This window comes from Simochromis diagramma, unplaced genomic scaffold (assembly GCF_900408965.1).
Source record: "Simochromis diagramma unplaced genomic scaffold, fSimDia1.1 OVJJ01000596.1, whole genome shotgun sequence".
Taxonomy (NCBI): domain Eukaryota; kingdom Metazoa; phylum Chordata; class Actinopteri; order Cichliformes; family Cichlidae; genus Simochromis; species Simochromis diagramma.
Window position 1 is genome coordinate 14,541,436 of NW_024387245.1, and position 25,256 is coordinate 14,566,691.

Sequence of the window (25,256 nt, forward strand, 5' to 3'; positions counted from 1 at the left end):
TGAGTCATTGATGCACTCTTGGAATAGGTAAGCCGGCCACTTCTGGGAAGGTTCACCACTGCTCCAAGGTCTCTTCATCTGTGGATAATGGGTGTAATGGTGGTTTCCTGGAGTCCCCCAACCTTCAAAGTAACTTTGTAACCCTTTTCAGACTGACTTTGAATGACAGAATGACTCAATAAATGAAATCTGGGTGTGATTAATGAAACTCAAAAAGGTGTGTGTGTGTGGGGGGGGGCTCACTTCCCACAGCACTGTGTATATGTATTATAACCAATATCCTATAGTACAAAATTTTAGGCAATTTTTAAAACTTTATGTGTTATTATTTTGAAAAGAGGAGAACGGATATACTAAATAATTGATTTGCATTAGCTAATTATTTACAAATAATAGTGAAGATCTGTTATCGGACTGTTACTTTTTCTGGAATGTTCTATTATGAAAGTACAATTTGCCTCAAAAAAACATGCAAATTACAATAGTTGAATATCAATAACAAATCATGTCCTTGCAGTAAAAATCAATTACATAAATATTTTTTTAAGATACGATTGAAAATCATTCCGACTCACTGTCACATGTACAAACTGACTAAACACATGCTCCAGTGTACTGTTCCCACCGCGCAATTACGAAAAGCACTGAGTGTGTGCGTAAGAGAGCGAGAAGGACTTCCGGTATCTCCAACCAATGAGGTGATTCCACATGCGGACACTGAACACCGCATTCGAGAAGAAACGCTATTGGTGCTGATGAGGACGCTGCTGATTCCGCAACACACAGGCAAAGCGGGCGACGGGAGCCAAGCTGCAACTTACCCACATGTTTAAATCATCCATTCGGACGCAATTTTTCCGGGATTCGCTGTTTTAAATGAAAGGGACAACATTAACAACATCCAGCTGAGACAGCAGCGTTGATATGTTTTTTTTCTCCAAGGTCTCACGAGGCAGCTAGCGAAGCAAAGCCGGCGAATTCAAGCAGAGCCAAAGGACCAGAGGCAATAGTTAGCTAGCTTTAGCCAGTTAGCCGCTCGCTAGCCCGGGAGCCGCTAATTTGTCCACTCTCGCCGCACACCTGTGCGCCGCGCTATCCTGTGTTGGAACTACTTAGCTCGTAACACTCATCGCTGTGGGTTTCCGCTTAAATATATATCTATTTTTAAATTTCAATTACGGTGACACCGAAGGAGGGGGAGTTAGAAAACCCACCTTGATAGGTTGAGGTTGGAACCAGCCAACTAAGCGGTGTCCTCAAGTGGCCATTCACCATGGACAACGCACACACAAAGACGGTGGAAGAAGTTTACAGCTTTTTTAATGTGAACGAAAGCACGGGTCTGAGTTTAGAAGAAGTGAAGAAACAACGGGAACGATATGGGCCAAACGGTAAGGAGCTGGTTTACATAGGTTTGTTCAAAAACAAGAAGCTATTCTCCCGGCGCCGCGTTATGGCCCATGGCTCCAGATATGTAACAGGCGAAAGAGCAAAAAGGAAGCTTACGTCACCATGTGCATGTTGAAATACTGGAAACCATCTCTTCTGTGACCAATTTTATGAGAAACTTGTCTTTATCATCCTACTACAGTATCATTGGCTGTTGATGTACTTCACTTGTGCTGAAATATGCTATTTTGTATCAACTGCTTAACTTTAACTGCTTGTCCACCCTTTTTTGCCTTCGTTATGAATGGGATGATCTACAGAACTACCAGCGGAGGAGGGTGAGTGAACCATTCTGGATGCTTTGGATGACATGCATATGTTTAAAATGTATCCCACTTAAGTTTGATGTTAACCCTCCCCAGGTAAATCACTTTGGGCACTAGTGATTGAACAGTTCGAAGATTTGCTTGTGAGGATCCTTTTACTTGCTGCCTGCATATCGTTTGTAAGTATAACACATGTTATGTTAGCAGTGCGGGTGATGTGTGCAGTGGTCTTTCAGACAATACTGGCTATTCATAGTGGTAATAATCAATGAAGAGGATGTGACACTTGTACAAGTCATTTACTGGCAGTATTTTAATGATAGAATAGTGAGAGAGTCATTCATATGGAATACTTAAATAGAAGCGCTAGCTCGCCTCAAGACTGATTACTTAGAGTTGAGTACAAAATGTAATACTAAAACTTGGCTTTCAGCCAGTTGAACATCATTTATGTTCATTTCTACCACCATCCTTCTTTCAACTGCTCAGTGATGAGTTTAGAAAGCTTTTTTTTTTTTCCCCTTTTCGCTCCACAGTTCAGCTTTGTCAGCCTACACATTGTATATAGTTATCATTTTGCAATTGATTCTGTGCAGATTATAGCTTAGGAAGAAAACTGTTCAAAATAAGAAAAGAAAGTCACCCAGAATTTGTCTGGTGACAAAACCCAGATTCATATTTTTCTTTTTTCTGATTCTGTGCAAACACGGCATTGCTCTTGAAGCTAATCATAAATTATCGTGGCTTCTTCAAGCATGTTGTTTTTATAGAGATTCTGTTAACACATCAATGCTCCAGAAGTCTGTAATTCAAAAGGAGCACTGACGCTGAGGCAGTTTGAGAATGGGTGAAATCTGCCACTGTAACAAGTCTGAATGCGTGGCGTGTTGTTGACAAGAGCAGCAAACACTTGGCTGTTATAAAGAGAGAAGGCGACAGACACATGAGAAGTCGGTATACTTCAGTGGTGATTGATTTTACTGGTGTTAACATACTGCAACAGTATAGTGAGGACTAATATTTGGAGTTATTACTTGTCCGGTATGAACAAACATAACTTCTGAATGCTTTATATTCTTGCCACCAATAAGTGGCGATCCCCAGCGTAGAGTATGCTTGACACAGTGGTAGGTTGAGTATCCTGTGGCTCTGCTTCTACTCAAGGATTGGCCACTCTCCCGTTGGCTCAGACTATCCTGAGACACCAAGGCATGGTGACAACAGCCAGCTATGCTTTTCAGAGCTTATAAATCATCAGCTGTAGTACTCGGCCTTCTCTCAATCACACCACATGCAGACACATTTACATTTACTTCAGTGTGAATATGAAGTTATATGCAGACATTTGTTAGATGTTACATTAAAACATTCAGGAACTGATGGGTGGAGTGTAAATTTCTTTAGTATAAAGTCTAAATTTGATGTTTGGTTGGCAGTGTTGAAATAGTTTGGAGTAGGAGAGAGGCAGTTGACACACTTCTCTCCTGGCACAGTTTCTAAAAGAAGGGAAAGTGATTAATACCCTCTCACACACTTGGCCCCGTTCGCAATGCTGTCAGAAGCTGGCTTGGTATAATCATAAAATTTTAAATGATTATTGATGATTAAAATAATTTTTCCAACCACTCTTAAGGCAAAGTGAGATTCTAGCACAACTCCACCAACAGGCAAAGTTCATGGCAAACAGTGTAAGGAAATAACAACATGAACCTGACAATTACTATTGTCCAGAAAGTTGATTGAAAGGCCTCAAGTCCAAATTGTAAGTAACTGATCATAAATAAATATTCAGTGTAAGCCACAGTTTGACTTGTTTAATTTTGTTTGGCTGTGAGGTTATGTTTGCTGGTTTCTCACATTTAATTGATTTATTGAGTTCTTTTATAATATTTGTTCTATAAAAGGGTTGTAGCATTTCATGTGAAATAAAGCTGGAGTCACTGCGCTTGTGGAGCTATTTGTCTTGGGCCATTAAATAGACAATCAGCTGAAAATAGCCGTGACCTTTTCACCTCCCTTTTCTCCATTCATGTGAATGACGCAATGTGGTGTTCAGCTCTGATATTTTCTGTTTCATGTTGTGATTTCAAAAGTCCTTTGTATTTTGATTTGGTTGTAAAGGGGCAGGTTTTGTGAATTTAGGCATCTTCACCATCAAGCCTGCAAGCTTGTTCTACTCGAGTCAACATTCTTGCAATTCTGTGAAACAAAGTAAACTCAAATGATACAACTTCAGTGAATAATCTAAAATATAATTCTTTGTAAATACTTTTTCTGACATATGCTAGAATATTCATTACTGGGTGTTCTTGGGTAAAAATATGCCATATCATCCCAGGCCAGGGACTTTAGTGTTACTTATAGCTCACACTTAAATATAAATTGCTTGCATTGTGTTTGATTCCCTTAATTTCTGTTTTGTCTGCAGGTCCTGGCCTGGTTTGAAGAGGGAGAAGAAACCGTTACAGCCTTTGTGGAACCTTTTGTTATCCTTCTTATTCTCATCGCAAATGCCATTGTAGGAGTTTGGCAGGTAAACGAAATTGCAGTTTTGAATCTGACTTCACATGGGTCATTAAAACTTGGCTACCTGAGTGAAATTTTCATGTACTGTTATGAATACTCGGCTTCCTTGTAAGCAGATAGGTTTTCCACATAACATCACACTTAGCTTAGATTTTAACCAAATCTACTAAATGGTGCTTAGTGGGGTGAGCAGGGAGTAGTTTTTTTTTTTTGTTTGTTTTCTCCCCTACCAGTTTCTGTCTTGCCAGTTATTCATCGTGCCTTTAAAAAGCTTAATATCACAAAAATATGCATAGATGTTGTGTAGCTTGTAGAAGTCTCTCTTAAGAGGAAACTAATAATGTTATGGACAAAGAAGGTTTGATCAGATTACCAGTCTCCATTATTCAGATTATCTGACAACTTATTTGCACTTCTTCCTGTCTCCTCATCCTACGTATGCTTTGCAGTCAGAATAAATCTGTCCCCTCTCCATCAACCCTTGTATTCCTAGTATTAGTTGTTAGACTACATCAAGACTAGTTTGGATTTTTTTCCTGATATTGCCTGTTTTTTTTTTTTGTTTTGTTTTTGTAAGATCCAAACAACATTTCAGAAATGAAGAAAACATAACTTACCAGACATAATGTTTTATTGGCTTCTTGTTTAATTTTATCAAAGGATTATCAATGTCTGAGGAACAACTAGGGGTAGCCCTTCATGATAAACTGTGCTTAATATCTGTAGACAAATTAACTTCTTCCCTGGGGTCAGGATTGAAAGATCAGGCGTTTTGTTAAATAGGTTTTCTTCTCTCACTCGGTGCTGATGTAATCCAAACTGCACATTTGCTTGTTAAAGCCACCTGGGGATAAAATTCCAATTTACTATTTTGATTTATTTATGTGATTATAAACCACACCACACTATATTTCGTCAAAGACGCCTGGTCGGCGGGTGTATCTCCGCTGGATTGCCTGTAAAAGTAAATGTTCGTTGAACAGTCCTGCTGAGGCTTGTGTAAATGGTGAGCTGTTAAGTGCCTGTTTGCCTTTGCTTATTCCTACAAAGCCACTATGAATGATGTAGAATGGAAGGATGATCTGTTTGCTGCTTATCATGTTGGTGGTGGTTTGGCGCCTGTAGTTTTGTATATGTTGCTTAGCTTCCCTTAACTGGCCTCACCTTTACTGGCAGCCATTTTAAGAGCTTCGTATCCATTTTTCTGTGCTCCCTTACAAAGGTCATAACTTGTGTGCCTGGTCTTGTTATGTCTATTCATGTGCAGCCTACTTACTGCTATGTTAAGAGTTGCCACTCAAACTATGCAGTCTGTAAGCGATCGGCCAGACAAAGAAAAGTGAAGAATGGTAAGGAAGGAAAATGGTGAGACTGAAAGGAATATTTGGGAAAACTGATGTAAAAATGCAGCTGTAGTATTTAAAATAAGGACAGTTTTACATAAATTGGGGGTCCTTTGAAGGTAACTGTAAAGTGTTTCACTTCTGAAAATGTAGCATTCCTACTATTTCAGCCTTTCGCAACACCGCAGTGTTTACTCTGCTTCACTTCCTCTCCTAGTTCACTTTGTCGGTTTGCTTACATAAAGATAACTCTCCACTCTCCATTATGTACATTGTGAATAGCTGTACACTGACTATCCGAGAGTCATTTTAGTTTCACCTCCCTTTTCATCCTCAGCCTCTGAGCTGCATGTGTGGTGCTGGCTTGTTTTTAAGTTGAATTCCTGTTTCTACTTTTAAGGAACGAAATGCAGAAAATGCCATCGAAGCCCTTAAGGAGTATGAGCCAGAGATGGGGAAGGTGTACCGCCAGGATAGGAAGAGTGTCCAGAGAATCAAGGCAAGGGACATTGTGCCTGGGGACATTGTGGAGGTGGCAGGTAAGACTAAAAATATCAGGTGTACACTAATATAAAATAATATTCCAGATGTTGTTAGATGCTGCCAGCTTGTCATGAAAGAAGCAAACAACAAAATTAAACACACTGTTCAGGATATATTGTGAGAAATTTTTCATCTTTTTGTCGCTTTGGTTCAGGTCATTGAAATCGCAACAGGAAGTGCAAAGCAACATAATGATTGTTAGATTTATTCATGTTTTTTTTCACCATGCTTTTCTAACAGGATAGAATGTAATTTCCTATTGATTGGTCTACATCAGTATCTGGTTTTAGTTTCCTTTTTTTTAAACTGATTGCATGCAGTATTGGTAATTCTTATCTAAAAACTTAAAGGTGTTTAAAAGCATGGCTGTAGTCCAGCAGTCATGTGCTATTGTTAAACATAAGATGTGTACAGCTCTGTAAACACAACCAGTTATGATGTGCTTTTTACAGTGTTCAACATGTAGACACACAGCTGATCTCTCATCCTGTTTATCTCCCTAGACTATTTCAGAATAATTGTAGTACCAAGTAAATTATGCAATACAAGAGCAGCGGTTCAATCTGTTACTGAGCGTTAGTTGGCTGACCTCAGCTTGGATAGAGCCACACATGTTTATGCGTTTTGCGTCACTGCTCCTCATTACTCTGTGTTGTGTGTTTTCTTACCAAGACTTCATTTGGTCTCTTTTTATCTTTTATCTTTGTTCTTGTACTCTGTCTTGGGTTGTATATTTTTTCCCTTTATTCCAGAGGAAAGCTTAGCGGAGTGTGTCTGTAATGTTTATCACAAGCTTACAGAACGGTTGTAGAATGAATGAGGATCCACTGCCTTTAAAGTAAATGCTGTGCTGTGCTCTGACAGATTTGTACTTGAAATACAATCCCAGTAGGGCTGTTCGATATAACGATATATATCGGATGACGATATAAAAACGTCTATTGTTTCATTTTACGCTATCGTTTGTTTCGTGGTGTCGCAAAATAAACTGTTTACGGCAATATTTTTTCATCGTTTTGATGGACACTGTAGTGGCTATATTAATTTCTAGAAGTTCTCTCTTTCTCTTATATTTTATATAACCACACTACGGCACAAACTGCGGCCTTTACGACTTATGTCTAAAATTGTATAGTTTCATATATCGGTTAAAACACTTGACTCCAGCTACATGACGCGCAGCTGGAAACACTTCCCGCAAGTCAAGCTGCCCGAGATTCACAGAATTTACAGAAAATGTTACATTTTTGTGATTTATATTGTTATCGGGACGATAGAATTCTTATATCGGGATATGAGATTTTGGTCATATTGCACAGTCCTAAATCCCAGTATAACCTGATGGGTTATATTCACTTTTTGTTTTTATTTTTTAAAATTTGCCATTTGGTCAACAATATTTCTTTAACTGTGGACGTTGTGGAGGTGCATTCATTTGTTATTGTTGGACAGCTGTTTCTTGTAAATGCGTATCAATTTTGAATACACGAGATGGCAGCAGTGACAAAACCGAGCTCCACAGTTAAGAGAATATTAGTTTTCTGAAATAAATCACAAAACTGAAACCTAATGGCTTCCAACAAATGATAATGAATCACGGATTGAAGGTAATTCAAAAACAAGAGATGGAATTGTATGGCCACTTTCCAGTTACTGCTTGTTGATTACAGAGTGCTTGGCCCCTGTTGTGCTTCAGTCTACCTAAGTTACAAATGCATCCATCATATCATGACAAAATGAGTGAAGATAAACCAAAATGTAATTGCTTCTGCCTGTCTGACATGACATGAATAGATCCACTAAAGATAAGTATGAAGTACTTTAACATATATCACCATATATTCAACAATTATGCCATGTTCAGTCTCCCATAGGTCATTCAGCAAATCTGACATTTTAGTGGGACAGTCACTAATTCAAACAGCCCACTTTGCAAGCTTTATCAATGCAGTTAGATCAGTGGGATTTAGGGTCTGTGATAACAGGATGTTTGCGTGGCCATTAATGAGATAAATGGTTCCTTGAGTACTGACAATAACATGATTAACGGATTGTGTGCATATGTTTTTGTTATCAGTGTTGGGGAAACCAGCTTGTCAAACCAGTAAGTTGTATGTGTTATAAAGCAGGATAGTGATGGGTATAATGTCAGTTGCAAAGTACCCTGCTGGACTGGGGTGCATGTGGTTTATATCTTTCTTTCACAATCTCAGATGCTTTGTCAGACCAGTTGTGAAGTGCTAAGCTGAAGTGTGTGCTGAGTGTGTGAATTGCTCTGGTTTTGTGCCTTGCAGTCCTTCATTTGTATAGACATTTTTTCTCACTCTTGCTCTTTTCACTCACTATAATCCATAAGAGCAGTTTCTATCTCAAAATTATCTCAACAGAAACACTAGTTAGTTATTCATTATTAAATTAATTTGTCTCACAGCTGATATTAAACAAAAATCCAGTAATTTTTGTGAGCAAGAGGGTCAGGATCTGGCATTGTCTGGGTATAGCTGCTGCTACTGAGAAGAGCAAGCTGTTACTGGATGCTCTTGCTTTTCTAAAACTACTGTTAAAGCAAACATTAAAAATGTCTCCGATATATCAACATTCAAAACTGAAAGCAGTAAACACAAATTGGTAGGATGAGTTGATGTTTTATGGAGCTCTGATATGCAAAGTTCAGGCCAAACACACTGGCCATCCATTATATTAAAAATGCAGCCACAACAGTGACTGATTAACATGGTGGTAGTTTGAAATCAACTCTGAGCAGAAGTTCAGCAAATGGGGAAGGAAAAAAATTGGTTTACCCAACAGTCATTGTTGCATTTTCCAGTGTGAGTAGAGTCTTTCTCCTACTTAAAAAAAAATAAAATAAAATAAAAAATAAAATAAAAAAAATGTATCAGGCCAGAAAGGCTGACGTAAAACTCCTTAAAATCACTCTGGAAATTGTCCTATTAAAAAAAATTGGTGTGATGAGCACACATTGAACAAACAGTTAGCCTGCGCGTTTCACCGTTTTCCATCATAAATATTTTCAGGTGTGTTAGTTTGTACCAGTGTACTCAAACTGTAGGGCAGACCTCACTGAGGAATGTAAACAAGAGTTTGCTGATGCAATTACTGACCTGTTATTTACACAAAATTCAACTTGCATCTTTCTTTTTCATTTTTTGGTTAATGATTGATTAAAAATGTGGAATGCAGGGCTTGAACTATTTTTAACATCTGAAGCAGGGCATGCCAAAAAACGTGATGGCTGTTGGTGTAGATGGAGATTAACTGCTAAAATGCTCATCTTGTTAGAGATCAACTTTCCCATTAAAATCTTTTTGAAATGAAAACACATTGGTGTCAGTGTAGCAGCAGCTGATTTATTTTATAGGCTTTGTTCTCTTAACTGTGTACTTCGTTTCCTGCGTTAATGTACTGGTTTTATTTGCTTTCTGCACTCGACTGACGTAACAGACAATTCTTTGTTTTGTTTTTTTTCTTTCTTGACATATAAAACCCATCAGCTCTGTTCTCATTGACTTACAGTTTTAACCACAGCCTTTGGCCAGTGGTCACCATTAATGTGTTTTAGCCCAGAGGAAGAGACTAGACAGGATGTAACATGTAGAAAAGATACAGATTCAATTTGATGAATAATTTCTGCTCCAGATGGCCAAATTTCCCCTCATTTTCAGGAGCGCAGGATGGCCTGTTTATTGTCATCACCCCTAGGTATTTCTTTGTTGATTTTTGGCCACGAGAGAGGAAGAGGAATAAATTAAGGAGAACAGAAAAGTTGACAAAAGTATTGATCCATTGTTGTAACTTACTAAACATTACATGAATGGACAATGTCCTGTGTTTGTGTGTCCTCAGGGGTTGTCTTGAATTCCCCCCCCCCCCCCCCCCCCCCAATTCTTAAAAGAAGTAGAGAAGTCATTGGGGAGGTGGATGAACTCATGAAAGGTCCCAGGAGACTGGAAGCCTACGTGCTAGCACATCAGAGAGTCTGAGTCACTGGGAGAGAAAATATACAGCCCTCTAAGGCTGCGAAAGTTTCACTGGACCCCCTGTGAGTGGGTGCTTGTTGTCTTGATAACAGACAGATTCATACATCCTGAATAATAAACTTATAATAATAAACTTTATTTATAAAGCACACTTAAAAACCAAGGGTATGCCAAGGTGCTTAACAAGTAAGAGTATAGAAGGAGGATAATAGAAATAGGACCAAAGCAAGTACTAAATATGCAAGCAGATAACTGTCACTAATACATAGGAAAGCAACAGGTACAGAGCAAACAAGAATTTAAATGAGCATAAAAGTGCATGATATAAAATCATAAAAGAAATATTAACTAGAGGGAAAGGCAAGATTGAATAAGTGGGTTTTTAATCGTGATTTGAACAGTGCAATGGAATCAGATGCGCGGAGGTCGAGAGGAAGGGTATTCCACAGTACCGGGGCAGCCAGAGCAAACGCACGGTCACCCCGGGACTTCAGTCGAGATCTGGGTTGGGTCAGAAGTAGTTGAGTGGCAGATCTGAGTGTTCTAGCAGGAGTATGTGGTTTGAGAAGTTCACTAAGATAACTTGGCGCTAATTTATTAATAGTTTTGAAAGTAAGGAGTAATATTTTAAATTGAATACAGTACTTTATGGGCAGCCAATGCAGGCTAGCTAGGACAGGGGTAATATGACAAAATTTCCTGGTACCAGTCAAAAGGCGGGCTGCTGCATTTTGGACTGTTTGCAGTCTAAGAAGAAGAGAAGAGGGAAGACCATAGTACAAGGAGTTACAATAATCCAACCTGGAGGTCACAAAAGCGTGAATAAGCCTCTGCAGGTCCTCATGCGGAACATAATGCCTAGCCTTAGAGATAAGGCGCAGTTGGTGGAAGCTAGATCTCACTACAGCAGACACTTGCTTATCAAGTTTGAGCGAGCTATCCAGCAGCACACCCAAGTTACTGACATAGTCACAAGAAAAGCTAGCAAAGGAACCCAGGGCAGCACAGAGTTGGGCACGAGGGATTTTACTGTTGAACACCACAATCTCAGTCTTCTTATCATTTAAAACGAGGGAATTACTCAGGAACCATTCTTTGACCTCCCGCATGCATTCTTGAAAGTAGTGCAGGGACACAGCAAGGCCGTCAGTAAGTTTAAAATAGATCTGTATGTCATCGGCATAACAGTGGAAGGCGATATTGTATTTTTCAAAGATTGCGCCTAGAGGGAGCAAATACAATGAGAAGAGAATAGGGCCTAAAACTGATCCTTGAGGCACACCACAACAGAGCGGAGGAAGAGGAGAAGGTGCCTAAGTGAACTGATAAGGATCTATCAGCGAGGTATGATTTAAACCAGTCGAGGGCAGTGCCTCTAATACCCACAGTGTGCTCAAGTCTTAGTAATAAAATGTTATGGTCCACCATATCAAAGGCCGAAGAGAGGTCCAGTAAAACTAGGACCATAGAGCGTCCAGTATCAGTGATTACAAGAATATCATTAAGAACTCTAACCAACACTGTTTCAGTGCTATGCAATGGCTGAATTCAGGCTACATTTTAAAGTCACATTGAATCATGGTTTTGGTCCACGATAAGGTTGGAAAGTGGGAACACAGACCCTGAATAGTGTCTGAAAACAGCTTCTGTCTTTAGAAACTGATGTGGCCTTATCGGTTAAGTTGCTGCCTGACATTTGTCCTGCACTCGAGGGAGCAGATAATACAGATAAAACCCTTTTGTTCACAAGGGAAAGGAAGGGGGTCCCAATCCCAGGGGCTGTCCACTCTGGAAAAAATAAAATGCCTCTAAGTTGATACAGCTGCAGTCCTGGGTGACTGCAGCAAATTTTTTTTTTTTTTGTAGATAATTGAAAAATATTTACAGTAATTACTCTTAACAAAAGGAAACAGCCACTGCACAGAGGCACTGTTAACTGCAGTTTATGCTTATCGATCTAATACTAAGTAATGCATGCTTTTCCTTTTGGAATTAAAATACGATCACAATTCCCAGATAAGCAAGATTGTCATGATGATGAACATATTGTACATCGTCATTGGGTAATGTATTCAGTTAAGGGTCTTACTGTTGAATAGCATTTATAGTCTGTGGTTGTAGGCAGAGTATTCTGTGTATTGTCTGTGAAAGTGGGTTAGTCTGCTTGCTGTGACCTTATTCCTAGTATACACCAGTGGATTGAAAATGGCGACATGCTTCACTGTTACTCTAAGGTAGGAGGTTTTCTAATTAGTGAGTTTTAAAAGTCCCACAGGGCCTTCTAATATTTCCAGTGACTACAGTTCCCTAATTTCTTTTTTGTCCTCCCCCGTACTGCACTTGTTCATCTTCTTCACTGTCTCATATCTGTTAATGGTATTTCGTTTGCAGGCAGGTGACGGTGATAAGGATTTTGACAGTGTTTGGACAACTACAGAACCAAATTTGGTAGTACAGCTGGTGCAGTCCACGAGCATTACACTTAACACGAACCCAGCATTAACACGCTACAGTAATAACATTTTTATATGAATTGTGCGCTGTACACATGATGTGAAATGGTGTGGTGATCAACTTATATTGGTTTAGTTTTAAATAGAATTTCCTCGCTTAATTCTGTTGGTGGCGAAAGCTGTCACCAATTCACGAGACTTGTCTGACTTAACGAACCATCTGTATGCAAGGACATGTCATATTGTTTCTATTTCAGCTTATCTGACATAAAACGGGTTTTCCTTGCTTAAAAAAACTTTTTACTATCCCCCCTCTTCAAATCCAGCTGCATGTTTTCAACTGATCAAAATAGTTTTCCCATTTTTGGATGTGTGGTTTGCAGGACTCATCTAATCCCTCTTCCCATTCCTCTCCTACATCCTCTTTCTCTTCCTCTTCTCTGAATGGTACCGTAGGCCTAAGGGTTGGTTTACAAGTCTGTCATCACTCTCCATTATCCAGGGGTCTATTAAGAGCTTCTGGGTCATTGCTTTTACCTTTACACTTTTAGGCCATGTGATGTTTTAGTGCATGATGAAAGTAGTGTTAGTGTTCATTTGAATCCAAAGTGGCTTTAAAAAAACAACAACAAAAAAACATTTAATTTAAAAAACATTGTTTTATTTTTAAGGTAAAGTTTGATACATGAAGCACAAGTCTAGTAAGACTTTTTAAATGTTTGTATTTCCAGTCTCATCCCTGAAACGTTCAGTAAGTCTTTGCAGATCAGACCCACCTGCATGAGGAAATCATACAAAGTCGTGGTTGCTAATAAGTCTGTTGCTTTAATTGTACTTACTGTATTTATTCAGAGAAAACACTAGTTTGAAATTTGGTGTGTATTTACATTTTGTGATCGTGTTACTGGGGCTCACTGAAGCCCTGTGTTAGTGGAAAGAATGAGCAGCGATCTACTTGCATCCTGTGCAGGAGATGAGTGGAACATTAATCATTTTTGAATTCATGGCGCTCTCAGGCTTGAGTTTGATTATTTTATTACTCCCAGGGAGCATGAGATGGGATAACATGGCAGTTCATGTGTTTAGCATTTGTGTGTGGTGATTAATATTTATTTATAGCTTTTAACCCACGTTTTCTTTTCATGATAAAATACTCTAAATTTAGTAGAGTATTTTTACATGTGGGGTATGTGCATGCCTCAGCATAATGTTGCATCGGATAATTACAAAACTGCTTTAGTAAGTTGCATTGTTCAAAGTATCTATTCATTAGTTGTCAGTCCCATTCAAAGATGCATTTAAGTTGTTAAGAGGTACTTAGTTATATCCTGTTTTGTTTCTCTCCACAGTCGGCGATAAAGTGCCTGCAGACATCAGGCTCACTTCTATCAAGTCAACCACACTGAGGGTAGACCAGTCGATTCTTACAGGTAATTTCAGAGTTCAGCCATTTGCTTTTTTAAATATTTATTTTGTATTTGTGAGCTCTGTGTCATACCCACAAAGAGTGATTGTACATATACCACCATCTTTTAATGCTTTTCCATAGCTTTATATTTTATGGTTTCTTTCTTGTTCACGCATTGCTGCTTTTTTTTTTTTTAATATTTATTTTTTTCGCCTGGCTACCTCTGACCTTTTGATCAACCCAGACATGTAACAGCAGGAATAAGCACCTTGTCTCCTTTTCTGCACATTTCATTGCACTCAGTTGTCATGGCTGCTCAGCTGTGACAAAAATGAAATGAGTGATGTGAATAAAAGGTAAATGGATGTTTCTGTGGGTGGATAATTGGACAATGAGGTAGATGGAAAGAAAAATAGAAGGGGAGAATATTGAAGGATGGAAAATGTAGGGGAGAAGAGTTTATGTGAACCAAGTCCTTAAATCGCTTGTCTTGCTCCGCTGCCTTAATTGGTAGCAAATTCCATGGGATATTTTAGTGTTTGAGCTATTTTTCTCCCCTCTTTCCTTCCCCATTCATGGCCATGCCGCCTGTCAAATGCTCCCTGCCTTACTCTATCAGAAAATGTGCAGTCTTGCACAGTTGATTACACACAGAGACATACACACATCAGATGAGGGGTTTGAAAGGCAGTGGAATTGCAGTATTTGATAATTGTCGGGCCTGCTCAGTCAGCTGCAAAGCCTTTTCTGCACATATCTGCCCAAAATGTCAACCAACCATCACAAGTACCACTACATGCTCTGCTGTGTAGAAACTCTGCGTCTGCTTCCCATTCTCTTATCTTTTGTTTTCCTCTACCTGCAGGAGAGTCTGTGTCTGTGATCAAACACACAGACCCAGTGCCTGACCCGCGTGCTGTCAACCAGGACAAGAAGAACATGCTGTTTTCAGTGAGTCACTCACTAGACCATCTTAGGTGGTTTGGTGTCATTTTACACTTTTACGCTTTTTTTTTTTTTTTTTTTTTTTTTGAGGGGGAGCATGATTCCCCCTTTCCATCTTTTCTATCACCCAGAGTACACCTATAAAAGCAACAGTGTGCTGCTATTTACATTTTAAGTATCTGTTTTTGAAATTTGTTTATAAAAGTTACTTCTGTGCGTCTCTAACCGGTCTCAGAGAAGTAGTTATTGACAAAGGGGGAAAACTGTCGTAAGATTTTTAGTTTTCTACTGCCTCTTTATTTTCCCTCATTACTCCACCAGGGTACCAACATTGCAGCTGGTAAGGCTGTCGGTGTGGTGGTTGCCACAGCTGGCAACACGGAGATTGGCAAAATCCGAGATGAGATGGCTACAACGGAGCAGGAGCGTACACCCCTGCAGCAGAAGCTTGATGAGTTTGGGCAGCAACTCTCCAAGGTTATTTAAATTGCATTGTTTTGCTTTTTTAAAAATAAATGAATAAAAATCTAATGTTTATTCCATTTGATATTAAAAGATCTTTAAATAAAAAATAAATTTTTAATTCAAGGTTATTTCACTGATCTGCATTGCTGTGTGGATCATCAATATTGGACATTTCAACGACCCGGTTCATGGAGGTTCCTGGATCCGAGGTGCTGTCTATTACTTCAAGATTGCTGTGGCTCTTGCAGTAGCTGCAATTCCTGAGGGTAAGCTGGACATTTGCAAATGTAGTTCTGTCCTTGATATGCTTGCTTCATTTTCCACTACTTCACGAGACGACTAAAGAATTTTCATCACTTAATAATCCTCTTTTCTGCTGTGGCTCCGCTGTTGCTGTTTTGCAGGGCTGCCGGCTGTCATCACTACCTGCTTGGCTTTAGGAACACGGCGTATGGCCAAGAAGAATGCTATTGTCCGCAGTTTGCCCTCTGTAGAGACCCTTGGCTGTACATCTGTCATCTGTTCCGACAAGACTGGCACACTGACGACCAATCAGATGTCTGTGTGCAGGGTAAGAAAACAGTGGGCAGTCGTTTTGAGTGCATGATGGAAGGAAGATGGATCGTAGTGTATCTTTAGTGGATTTAATGTATTTTTGTCACACCAACATCTAGGCACATCAGCGAATCTGAGTTTGGTTTTGGGATTACTCCTAAGTCCACACTGAGGAAAACTGGTTGGAATCTCTGTAGATTGGTGTTTATGTGCTAAAAATGCCTCACTGTGGATCTGTTAAATGGTATACCACTGTAATTAAGCAGCATGTGATTATGTTGAGTGAACATAACTTAATGCGGAGTTTCCTAATATTTTCTGGACTCTGAACCCAGCAACCAGTACTGAATCGTGGTAATATTAACTAAACGCTGTGTCGCTGTTTGACTGTAAAATTTCCCCAATTCATCTTTAAACATAGTGATTTACTGAGCAATAAAGCCTACTCGGGCTGAATGGCTAACAATAACACAATGAAAGAATTGAGTTGTACATATTTGGGGATGAAATGAGATTCAGAATTACAGGTGTTTCTTTTTTTTTTATCATCCCTTATTAGTGCATGAATAATTTTATACTGCATCTTTTTACAGTCTGTTGTAGTACAGCAGAATATGTATTCTTCCCCCCTTTTCCTTCCATCTCTTTCAGTGCTCTCAGCCCCCACCCTCATTCAGGCAGCATGCTGATCAGTATGCAGTAGTTAGTCACTTGCAGCAAAACCAGTAGAGTTGCATAACTGACCTTGTGTCTCTTTCGGCTGCCCCTGTGTCTCTATCCCTTGCTCATCCTTTAATTTTCTGCAAGCTACCTCTGCAGTGGCAAAGATGCTGCTGTCCAACTAGGGCACTACTGAAATTTGCTGCCATGAGTGACTGAAGGCTTCTCTTCAGTGCAGTGCCTTTTTCTTGTTCTTGTGTTTTGTGTAGGACAGCCAGTGACTTCACTACCTTTTTAAAGTCTTGCTAGTGCCTGAGGATAGTGCAGCCATAATGCCAGCTCATCATTTTATTCAGATATTTCTATTTTCATCCCCTGAGCAGCTTTGTTCTGCTCCTCTCAGTTTGGGGCAAATGTGGAATGAATATGTATGTTTGAATTAATGCACACTTCTGAATGACATTCCTAACAGAGCTAGTGCTATCTGCCTGAAAACCTTTGTTTCCTCTCATGTTATCCTTGCTCTTGTTTTCTGACATTTTTGCCATGTTAATTTTATGTTTAAGCAATATTTATAGGCTGTAATTATGTGTTAGGCAAAGAATCCCTGTGTGGAGTCCTAACTTGTTGTAAGATGACATTTATTGAACCCTCCCATCAAAGCGCTTTGTGGTGTCTGCTTTGGCTCACCATTTCATCATTACACTCTGTTCAATGTTAGAGTGGACTGAAGGTTTCTTTGATGTCGATTGTAGTCTGATGCCATCTGCTGGATGCAGTGTGCATCAGTCTCTCAGCTTTCCCCCTTTACCATCTTCGGACTTTGATGCTCGAGTTATAATGTAATGAATACAGCATTGCACACATTGGACAGGAGGCTGAGCTGGACGTGATGGTGGAAGACGTCGAGTTTTTCATTGGGAGCGATGAAATGAGTACATCAGAAAGACAGCTTAGGTTGAGCATTTTGGAGAAAAGAGTTACAGAAGTAAGGTTGAGATGGGTTGGTGGATGTATTGGTCAAAGGATGTTGAGGAAAGGGTGAAGACCTCAAAGGTGGTTTGTGGATGTAGTGTGAAAAAGGACATGTCTGTTGCCGTTTTTCTTTTTTTTATTGTACCTCTTACATTCAGAACTGCAGAAACCCTGAAAGTTACTTGATGATCTATCCATCTCACTGTATCTCTAATCCCTAGTAGGGAGACGGAAGCGACCCATTAAAGGGAGCAGCCAAAAGTTATTTATACAGACAATAAATATGTTATGTGTGTTTCAAATATTATAATAAATTCAGAAATGTTTCTTTTGTTCCTCTAGATGTTTATCATTGATCGGGCAGAGGGCGATCACTGTTCATTAAAGGAATTCACCGTTAGCGGCTCCACATATGCCCCAGATGGACAAGTGTGAGTATTCAGTCTTCTTCTATGCCTCTAAGTTTTATTTGGGGCATCTTATAGCAAGATAGACATAAATGCTAAATTTCTATTTCTGCAAATGTGAGTTTCCTAACTGTTCCTCTGATATTTTTTTTTTTAATTTTTTTTTTTTTTGTTTAGATTCCATGATGGAAAAACAGTCAAATGTTCCCAGTATGATGCGTTGGTGGAGCTGGCCTCTATCTGTGCTCTCTGTAATGATTCCTCGCTGGACTTCAATGAGGTTTGCAGTATTAATGGTTCTTGATCCTTGAACACTAAAGTGAAATCACATTTACATGTTTTGTGTGGCAATTTCCACATAAAACATTAACATTGGTTGTTTTTTCTTCTTCCCAGGCCAAAGGTGTGTACGAGAAGGTGGGTGAGGCCACAGAGACGGCTCTCACATGCCTGGTTGAGAAGATGAACGTGTTTGATACAGACGTGAAAGGCCTCTCCAGGGTTGAGCGAGCCAACGCCTGCAATTCTGTATGTAATTGAATGCTTTAAGTCTGCTTTTCCTTCTGTCATTATGCAAAAATGTACAGCTTTTCACTTTATTAGAGAAATTCTTATTGGTGGTTGGGTTTTGTTGCATATTTAGGTGATCAAGCAGCTGATGAAGAAAGAGTTTACCTTGGAATTTTCCAGAGACAGGAAGTCTATGTCTGTGTACTGTACTCCTAACAAAGCACGCTCCTCAGTTGGCAAGATGTTTGTGAAGGTAAGAAAAGCAACTACTATGCATTATTACAGGATTTGAAGCCTTGACACAGCTGCATGTTAAATTATTTTCTTCCTTAGAGGTTGGTCTTTGCCTTTCTCATTAACTGATTTGTTCCTGTTCATAGGGTGCTCCTGAGGGAGTGATTGACAGGTGCACGCACGTTCGTGTAGGCAGTAACAAGGTACCCATGACCCCTGGAATCAAGGAAAAGCTAATGTCTGTGATCAGAGAGTATGGAACGGGCAGGGACACCCTGCGCTGTCTGGCTCTGGCCACACGAGATAATCCCCTGAACAAACATGAGCTGGTGTTAGATGACTCCTCTCGATTTATCGAGTATGAGGTGAGAGCTGAAGCAGATGGATCGGATCACTTGATTATCTGAAAGCAGTTTTGTTTTTGTTTTTTTTTTCTTTTCTTTTTTAAGTTCCTTAATCTGTGATTTTTCTTATCTTGCAGACTGATCTGACATTTGTGGGTTGCGTGGGCATGCTGGATCCTCCCAGGGCAGAGGTGGCAGCCTCTGTTAGGCTCTGTCGTCTTGCTGGCATCCGAGTAATTATGATTACCGGAGACAACAAGGGTATGTGACAGTTGTATCTGAAAAATTAAAAGCGAAACAAATCAGAACACTCTGCTACTCTACAGATAATAAAAAACATGGCAAATACGGCTTAACCAGCTTGTTTCTTTCCCAGAAGCCTGAAGTAATAATTACTGCGTTCTCATGTATATTCCAGGGACGGCTGTGGCTATTTGCAGGCGCATTGGTATTTTTGGAGAAGATGATGACGTTTCCAGCATGGCTTTCACTGGCCGAGAGTTTGATGATCTGTCACCTGCGCAGCAGAGAGAGGCTGTGGTCAAGGCACGCTGCTTTGCACGGGTTGAGCCTTCACATAAATCCAAGATTGTTGAGTATCTGCAGTCCTATGATGAGATCACAGCTATGGTAAGAAAAAATGGTGTTCTTCAGTCATGCATGCACGAAAGCATCTAAAACCAACCGTGCCATTTCTTTTCTAGATTTTTAATGTCTTATACCTTTTGGCTTTGTCACAGTTTTGTGCTGTTTTTCCCTTTTTTGCTTAGATTAAAGGAGCGCTTGGATAAAGACGAGTTTCATTTCAGACGAGTCATTTATTTCAGACTATAAAACTCTGAATATTTTCCTGTCCTGCTTTTCGTTCTCTCCTCAGACTGGTGATGGTGTAAATGACGCCCCCGCTCTGAAGAAGGCTGAGATTGGCATTGCCATGGGCTCAGGTACAGCTGTGGCCAAGACCGCCTCTGAGATGGTGCTGGCTGATGACAACTTTTCCACCATCGTTGCTGCAGTTGAGGAAGGAAGAGCCATTTATAACAACATGAAGCAGTTTATCAGATACCTCATCTCCTCAAATGTGGGCGAAGTTGTCTGGTGAGAATGACTTGCTTTTACAAACACACTTCATTCTTCTGAAATAAACACACATTATGGTTTTAGGGCACTTGATCATTTGTCATTCCTCTTTTTTTGTGCAGCATCTTTCTGACTGCAGCTCTGGGCTTCCCTGAAGCTCTCATTCCCGTCCAACTGCTCTGGGTCAACCTGGTGACTGATGGTTTGCCTGCCACTGCTCTAGGTTTCAACCCACCAGACTTGGACATCATGAATAAGCCTCCACGCAATGCTCGTGAGCCGCTCATCTCTGGATGGCTTTTCTTCAGATACCTAGCTATTGGATGTAAGTAGTGAAAATCAAAGAGTGTACATATGCGCTATGTGATACTCTATACTGTATACAGCAAGTAATTTGCAAGACGGCTGCTGCTACTCCTATATGTTTGTATGTTTAAGTTTTAATTGCTGTTTCATGAGCATCTGTGCCATTGTCTGTGTATGAATGATTTTTTTTTTGTGTGCGTCAGGTTATGTTGGTGCTGCCACTGTTGGTGCTGCTGCCTGGTGGTTTGTTGCAGCTGAGGATGGACCAAGGATCACCTTTTACCAGCTGGTAGAGCTTAATAATGCTATCATGCTAATTTGCTGCACTTTAATATGCCAGATTCTTCTGTTGGAGAACGTTGCTGATCTTTTTTTTTTTTTTTTCTTTCTGCCTCTTAGAGCCATTTTCTGCAGTGTGGTCCAGAAAATCCAGACTACCAGGGCATGGACTGCAAAGTATTTGAGTCTCCTTACCCGATGACCATGGCCCTGTCTGTACTGGTCACGATTGAGATGTGCAATGCCCTTAATAGGTTAGGCAGCTTTCCCAGCTGTTGATCTTCAGCTCCTCTTTTACATTCACTCTCCGTGTGTGTGTGTGTGTGTGTGTGTGTGTGTGTGTGTGTGTGTGTGTGTGTGATGTTGGGAAATAAAGATTCATGAGTTTTTCTTCTCGAGTGAGTGAGTGACTTTTTAACAAACATCACCATTTGTCTGTGTTCCTCACAGCGTGTCAGAGAACCAGTCCCTGCTGCGGATGCCTCCATGGGAGAACGTGTGGCTGCTGGGAGCCATCTGCCTCTCAATGTCCCTTCACTTCCTCATCCTCTATGTGGAACCTCTGCCAGTGAGCATTATTTTTCATTTTGACACAAAGAGTTTGTTTTACTGTCATCTGGATGCAGAGCACAAGAAAAGAAGCATTGCTGTGTTGGCAAATTTCCTAATTCTGTTACTTTGTTCATTGCTGTTTCTGTTGTTTCTTCTTTTCCAGATCATTTTCCAGATCACACCCCTGAATCTGACCCAGTGGCTTATGGTGCTCAAGATCTCGCTCCCTGTCATTCTACTGGACGAACTGCTCAAGTTTGCTGCCAGGAACTACCTGGAGCCCGGTAAAGACCTGGAGAAGCCTGCCAACTCCAAAGGCTGCTCCCTGTCTGCATGTGTGGAGGGAATCTCGTGGCCCTTTGTGGCCATTTCCCTCCCGTTGGTCCTCTGGATCTACAGCTGCGACACTAACATGGCCGACATGTTCTGGTCCTGACTGACTTGAGCACAACCTCGACTTTTCCATTCCCCACCCACTGCCATCACTTCCCTCTTTCCCTCTCCTCTTCTCTCTCTGCCTTCCGTAATGTGCGTAGCTAGTGCGTGTGTGTGTGTGTGTGTGTGTGCATTTGTAGAGTTAGTGTGTGCGCCTCTGCGTGCCACCACGTGCGTAAGAGAAAGGACCAACTTTGACACATAACAAATAATATAAAATGTTAATAACACTGAGAAGACGTCTGTTTTGAGGTGGTATAGGAATAATGAATGGGTGAGGCTTTAAATGTGAGTGTTAGAAGACCATCACTCCCATAGCTGTGGACTTTTTTTGTTGCTGGTGTGAAAGAAAATGTACCGTTGCCAGTTATTATTTTTGTTCATGTCAATATTGCCTTTATGGTTCATATTTTAATGATGGTGGGAATAACATGTCCTGTGTCACTACAGTAAAAACAGCAAATTTCGGTCTTTTTTGTTTTGTTTTGTTTCCCTCTTGACGAAAAGGAAAATTAGGATATCAGAAATAATTTGATCTGTACAGAGACTGAACACTATTTTATGCAACTTTTTTTATGGCTTTGTAAATTGTTTGACCAGCGTGGCTTAGACATACCGCCTTGATTTATTTTCTGATGTTTACCATTGTGTCTTCAGTATAAACTCAGAACTCTTTCAGAGGACGAGCTCCATGTGGCAGACAAGGACGGGGGGAAGGTTTGGGAGTGAAACATTTGAATGCTTAGCTAACAACAAAAAAAGGCAAAAGAAAACCCTTGATAAACAAAAGCCGCATGTCCTGTGACCAAGCATGAACTGTATGTGTTTCTCATTCTAATTTAATTGTGTATGGTCCCCCATGTTAGAGCGAAAATTAAACTTCATAGATGTTTTTTTTTTTTTTTTTTACTATAATGATCGAAAACAAGTAAGTTTTTCTGCACTGGGCAGAGCACAGCTACCTCAATATAAGTTTTTCTTTTGCTCATCTTGAGATACTTTTCCTCAACAGTCTTGCTAAAGCGTAACATCTGAGGTGTGCCCCTATTTGCTTGTGCAGAAAACAACGAACAAAATCTCTCGTCCCTCTAACATTTTTAAAGAATATATTTTGTGTTGATTTGTGACATTAACTTTATTTGTGTGTGTGTGTTCTGAGACAGAACTGGGTGGGGATGTTGTAAGGTGACTACCATCTCCATGGCGTTTGATTCAAAGGATCATAATATTAAAATTTTAAGGAAGAATACTAATACAGCAGCTGCTCCAATGAATGGACTTTGGATTACAAATTAAAAAACGCCCAAATGTTGTCGTTTTTGTTTTTTTTACTTTAAGAAAAATACACTCATGAACCCTTTGAATCAAGTGTTTTCTGTCTTTATTTAATACAATATAGACCCATGATATTCAATATTATTCATATCCATTTTTTGTATGTGCATATAATACTTGAATACAGACCATTTCAGACATGTGAATGCTTCGGTTTTCTTGGCACAACATTGCAGGCATGAGCTATTCATGGCATAAGAACCTGTGTGTTTGACTCTTAGACTATTCTTTAGGGGACTTAGTTTATGTTTGATATACCATGCTTTACAGTAGTCTGTACTCGTTGGATCAGAGCCTATTCAGTCTACACTCATCTTAAGCATCACTGTTTGGAAATTCTGACGTGAGAAAAGCCCATCATTAGCATGTGTTTTGAAGCCTGGGTTTATTCGTGCTTGTGCGTGTTTGTGTGTTCCTCTTAACAGCTGTGTGCTTTTTTTTTTTCTTCTTTTTTTTTTTTTCCTCCTTTCTCCCCCTCAATGCCTACCACTGGCCACCCTGTCACTAGAGTGAGTATCCATTTGTCTTACACACTCCAGATATGCTAAATTAACAAGAGAAGACTCTTATAAAACAAAACGAATGGGTGGCTTGTTTTGTTATTAAATTGGGAAGCATACGAGTCACTGAAGGGATGCAAGGGAGTCTTTAAGGACTACCAGTACATAGACAAACAGAACAAAACTTGACTTTGGCCACATGCCACTACTGTGAATGCCACCGAGTGCTGTTCTTTTCACCCCTCTCACACTTGCTTATGTTCACGAAATCTTCTCTTGTGGTAGAAAATGTACAGTGTAACAAATAATGGGAATACTCGTCACCATTTTTAAGAGTTTTGTGCTAACTGTTTTTCCTCTTCCTTTTTTAGGTTGGCTCTCATAAATGCTTCGTATATAAGAGTAGCCTCTAAAGTTGCAGCCATCCTACAACCCAGGGTGTCCACTCACTCTGGCTTCACACACCTCAGACACCATGATGACCAGCAGTATGTACCCTTGTGCAGACAGGAAAAAAAGTAAATAATTAGGACATGTTTTACAGTAATGAGACCAAATATGTAAGGGTGTACTTCAAAAGGGTTTGGGAGCTTATCCTAGCTCCTTTTGCCCAATGCATCACGACACGTGACCACATACTTCTCGAGACACTTGTACCTCCGTGTGCAGATGCTAAATCATCAACACTGTTATGTTTTGTGTGCAGGGAACTTCTTAACGGCCTCAACGATCCCTCTTGCATGATGAACATATTTCCAACTTCCATGGTAGCTTGTCACATAGAGAATCTTTAAAACACTGGGTTGAATGGTCTTAGGTCTACATCAGTGTAAAAAATAAAAACATTCATGCATGCGTTTCAGCTGTATGTAGGCTTTGCAGTTTGTATTTATAGATTCTAATGTATTATAGTCAGATAACATTAAGATATATTGCAAAAATCACTGTTTTTATTGTAATGGTTTGGGTAATTTGCACAATATTAATGTGGATAAATGAGTGATGCTAAACTTGACTGTACTTAACTCTAGTCATTTGAATTTTACTCCTACTGTAGGCTGATCACTGACCCATTTACTTTGAAGAAGTCTTTTGCGATGAGTACAACAGACTGACACTGATTCATTGGTAATCCTGCAATACAACAGTGTTCTGTTTTCTTATTGCCTCTGTATAATTCTGATAATGTATCTTTATGAACTGCTGTAAAACTGTGATCTAATTCGGGGGAAGGGGCGGTAGAAACTCTTCAGCGAAACCTGGTTGAAGAACAATAGTAACCATATTTAAAAAACAAAAAAACAAAAGACGATCATTATTGAAGACTTGTAATGGTTACCATGCATTACTGAGGTTGTGATTTCAGGTAAATAAAAATACATAGCATTTGAATTGTCTGCTTCCTTTTATTATTGTACTGAAGTTATGGTAAATGGACTGGTTCTTCCTCTACTCTACCTAGCTCTTTCTACAGTAGGCTTCATGTACCCGTTCATACACGCACTTTTTTCTGTGCTTCTAACATTCACACTCTGATGCACTTGAAAGCAACATTGGGTTAGCATGTTGCCCAACCGTATTTGGCATTCAGACTGGAGGAACCAGGTATCCAACCACTAACCTTCAAATTAGATGATGAGCTGCTCTACTTCCTGAGCTCGCATTTTCACTCAGTGTGCACTACGGGA

General features: G+C 39.9%; 1 protein-coding gene across 1 annotated transcript; it reads left to right on the forward strand.

The window, feature by feature from the left end:
- Nucleotides 1-694: 694 nt before the first annotated feature.
- On the forward strand, nt 695-24,856 carry atp2a2b (ATPase sarcoplasmic/endoplasmic reticulum Ca2+ transporting 2b). The gene is made up of 23 exons (XM_040000665.1): nt 695-1,391; nt 1,710-1,727; nt 1,812-1,894; nt 4,144-4,248; nt 5,985-6,123; nt 13,928-14,008; nt 14,852-14,937; nt 15,253-15,408; nt 15,521-15,662; nt 15,801-15,967; nt 17,929-18,017; nt 18,171-18,273; nt 18,390-18,521; nt 18,637-18,756; nt 18,884-19,102; nt 19,219-19,342; nt 19,500-19,711; nt 19,959-20,179; nt 20,284-20,486; nt 20,671-20,756; nt 20,867-21,000; nt 21,197-21,314; nt 21,462-24,856. The coding sequence occupies exons 1-23, from the start codon at nt 1,274-1,276 to the stop codon at nt 21,732-21,734; spliced, it is 3,129 nt and encodes a 1,042-aa protein (XP_039856599.1). The 5' UTR covers nt 695-1,273; the 3' UTR covers nt 21,735-24,856.
- Nucleotides 24,857-25,256: the final 400 nt, after the last annotated feature.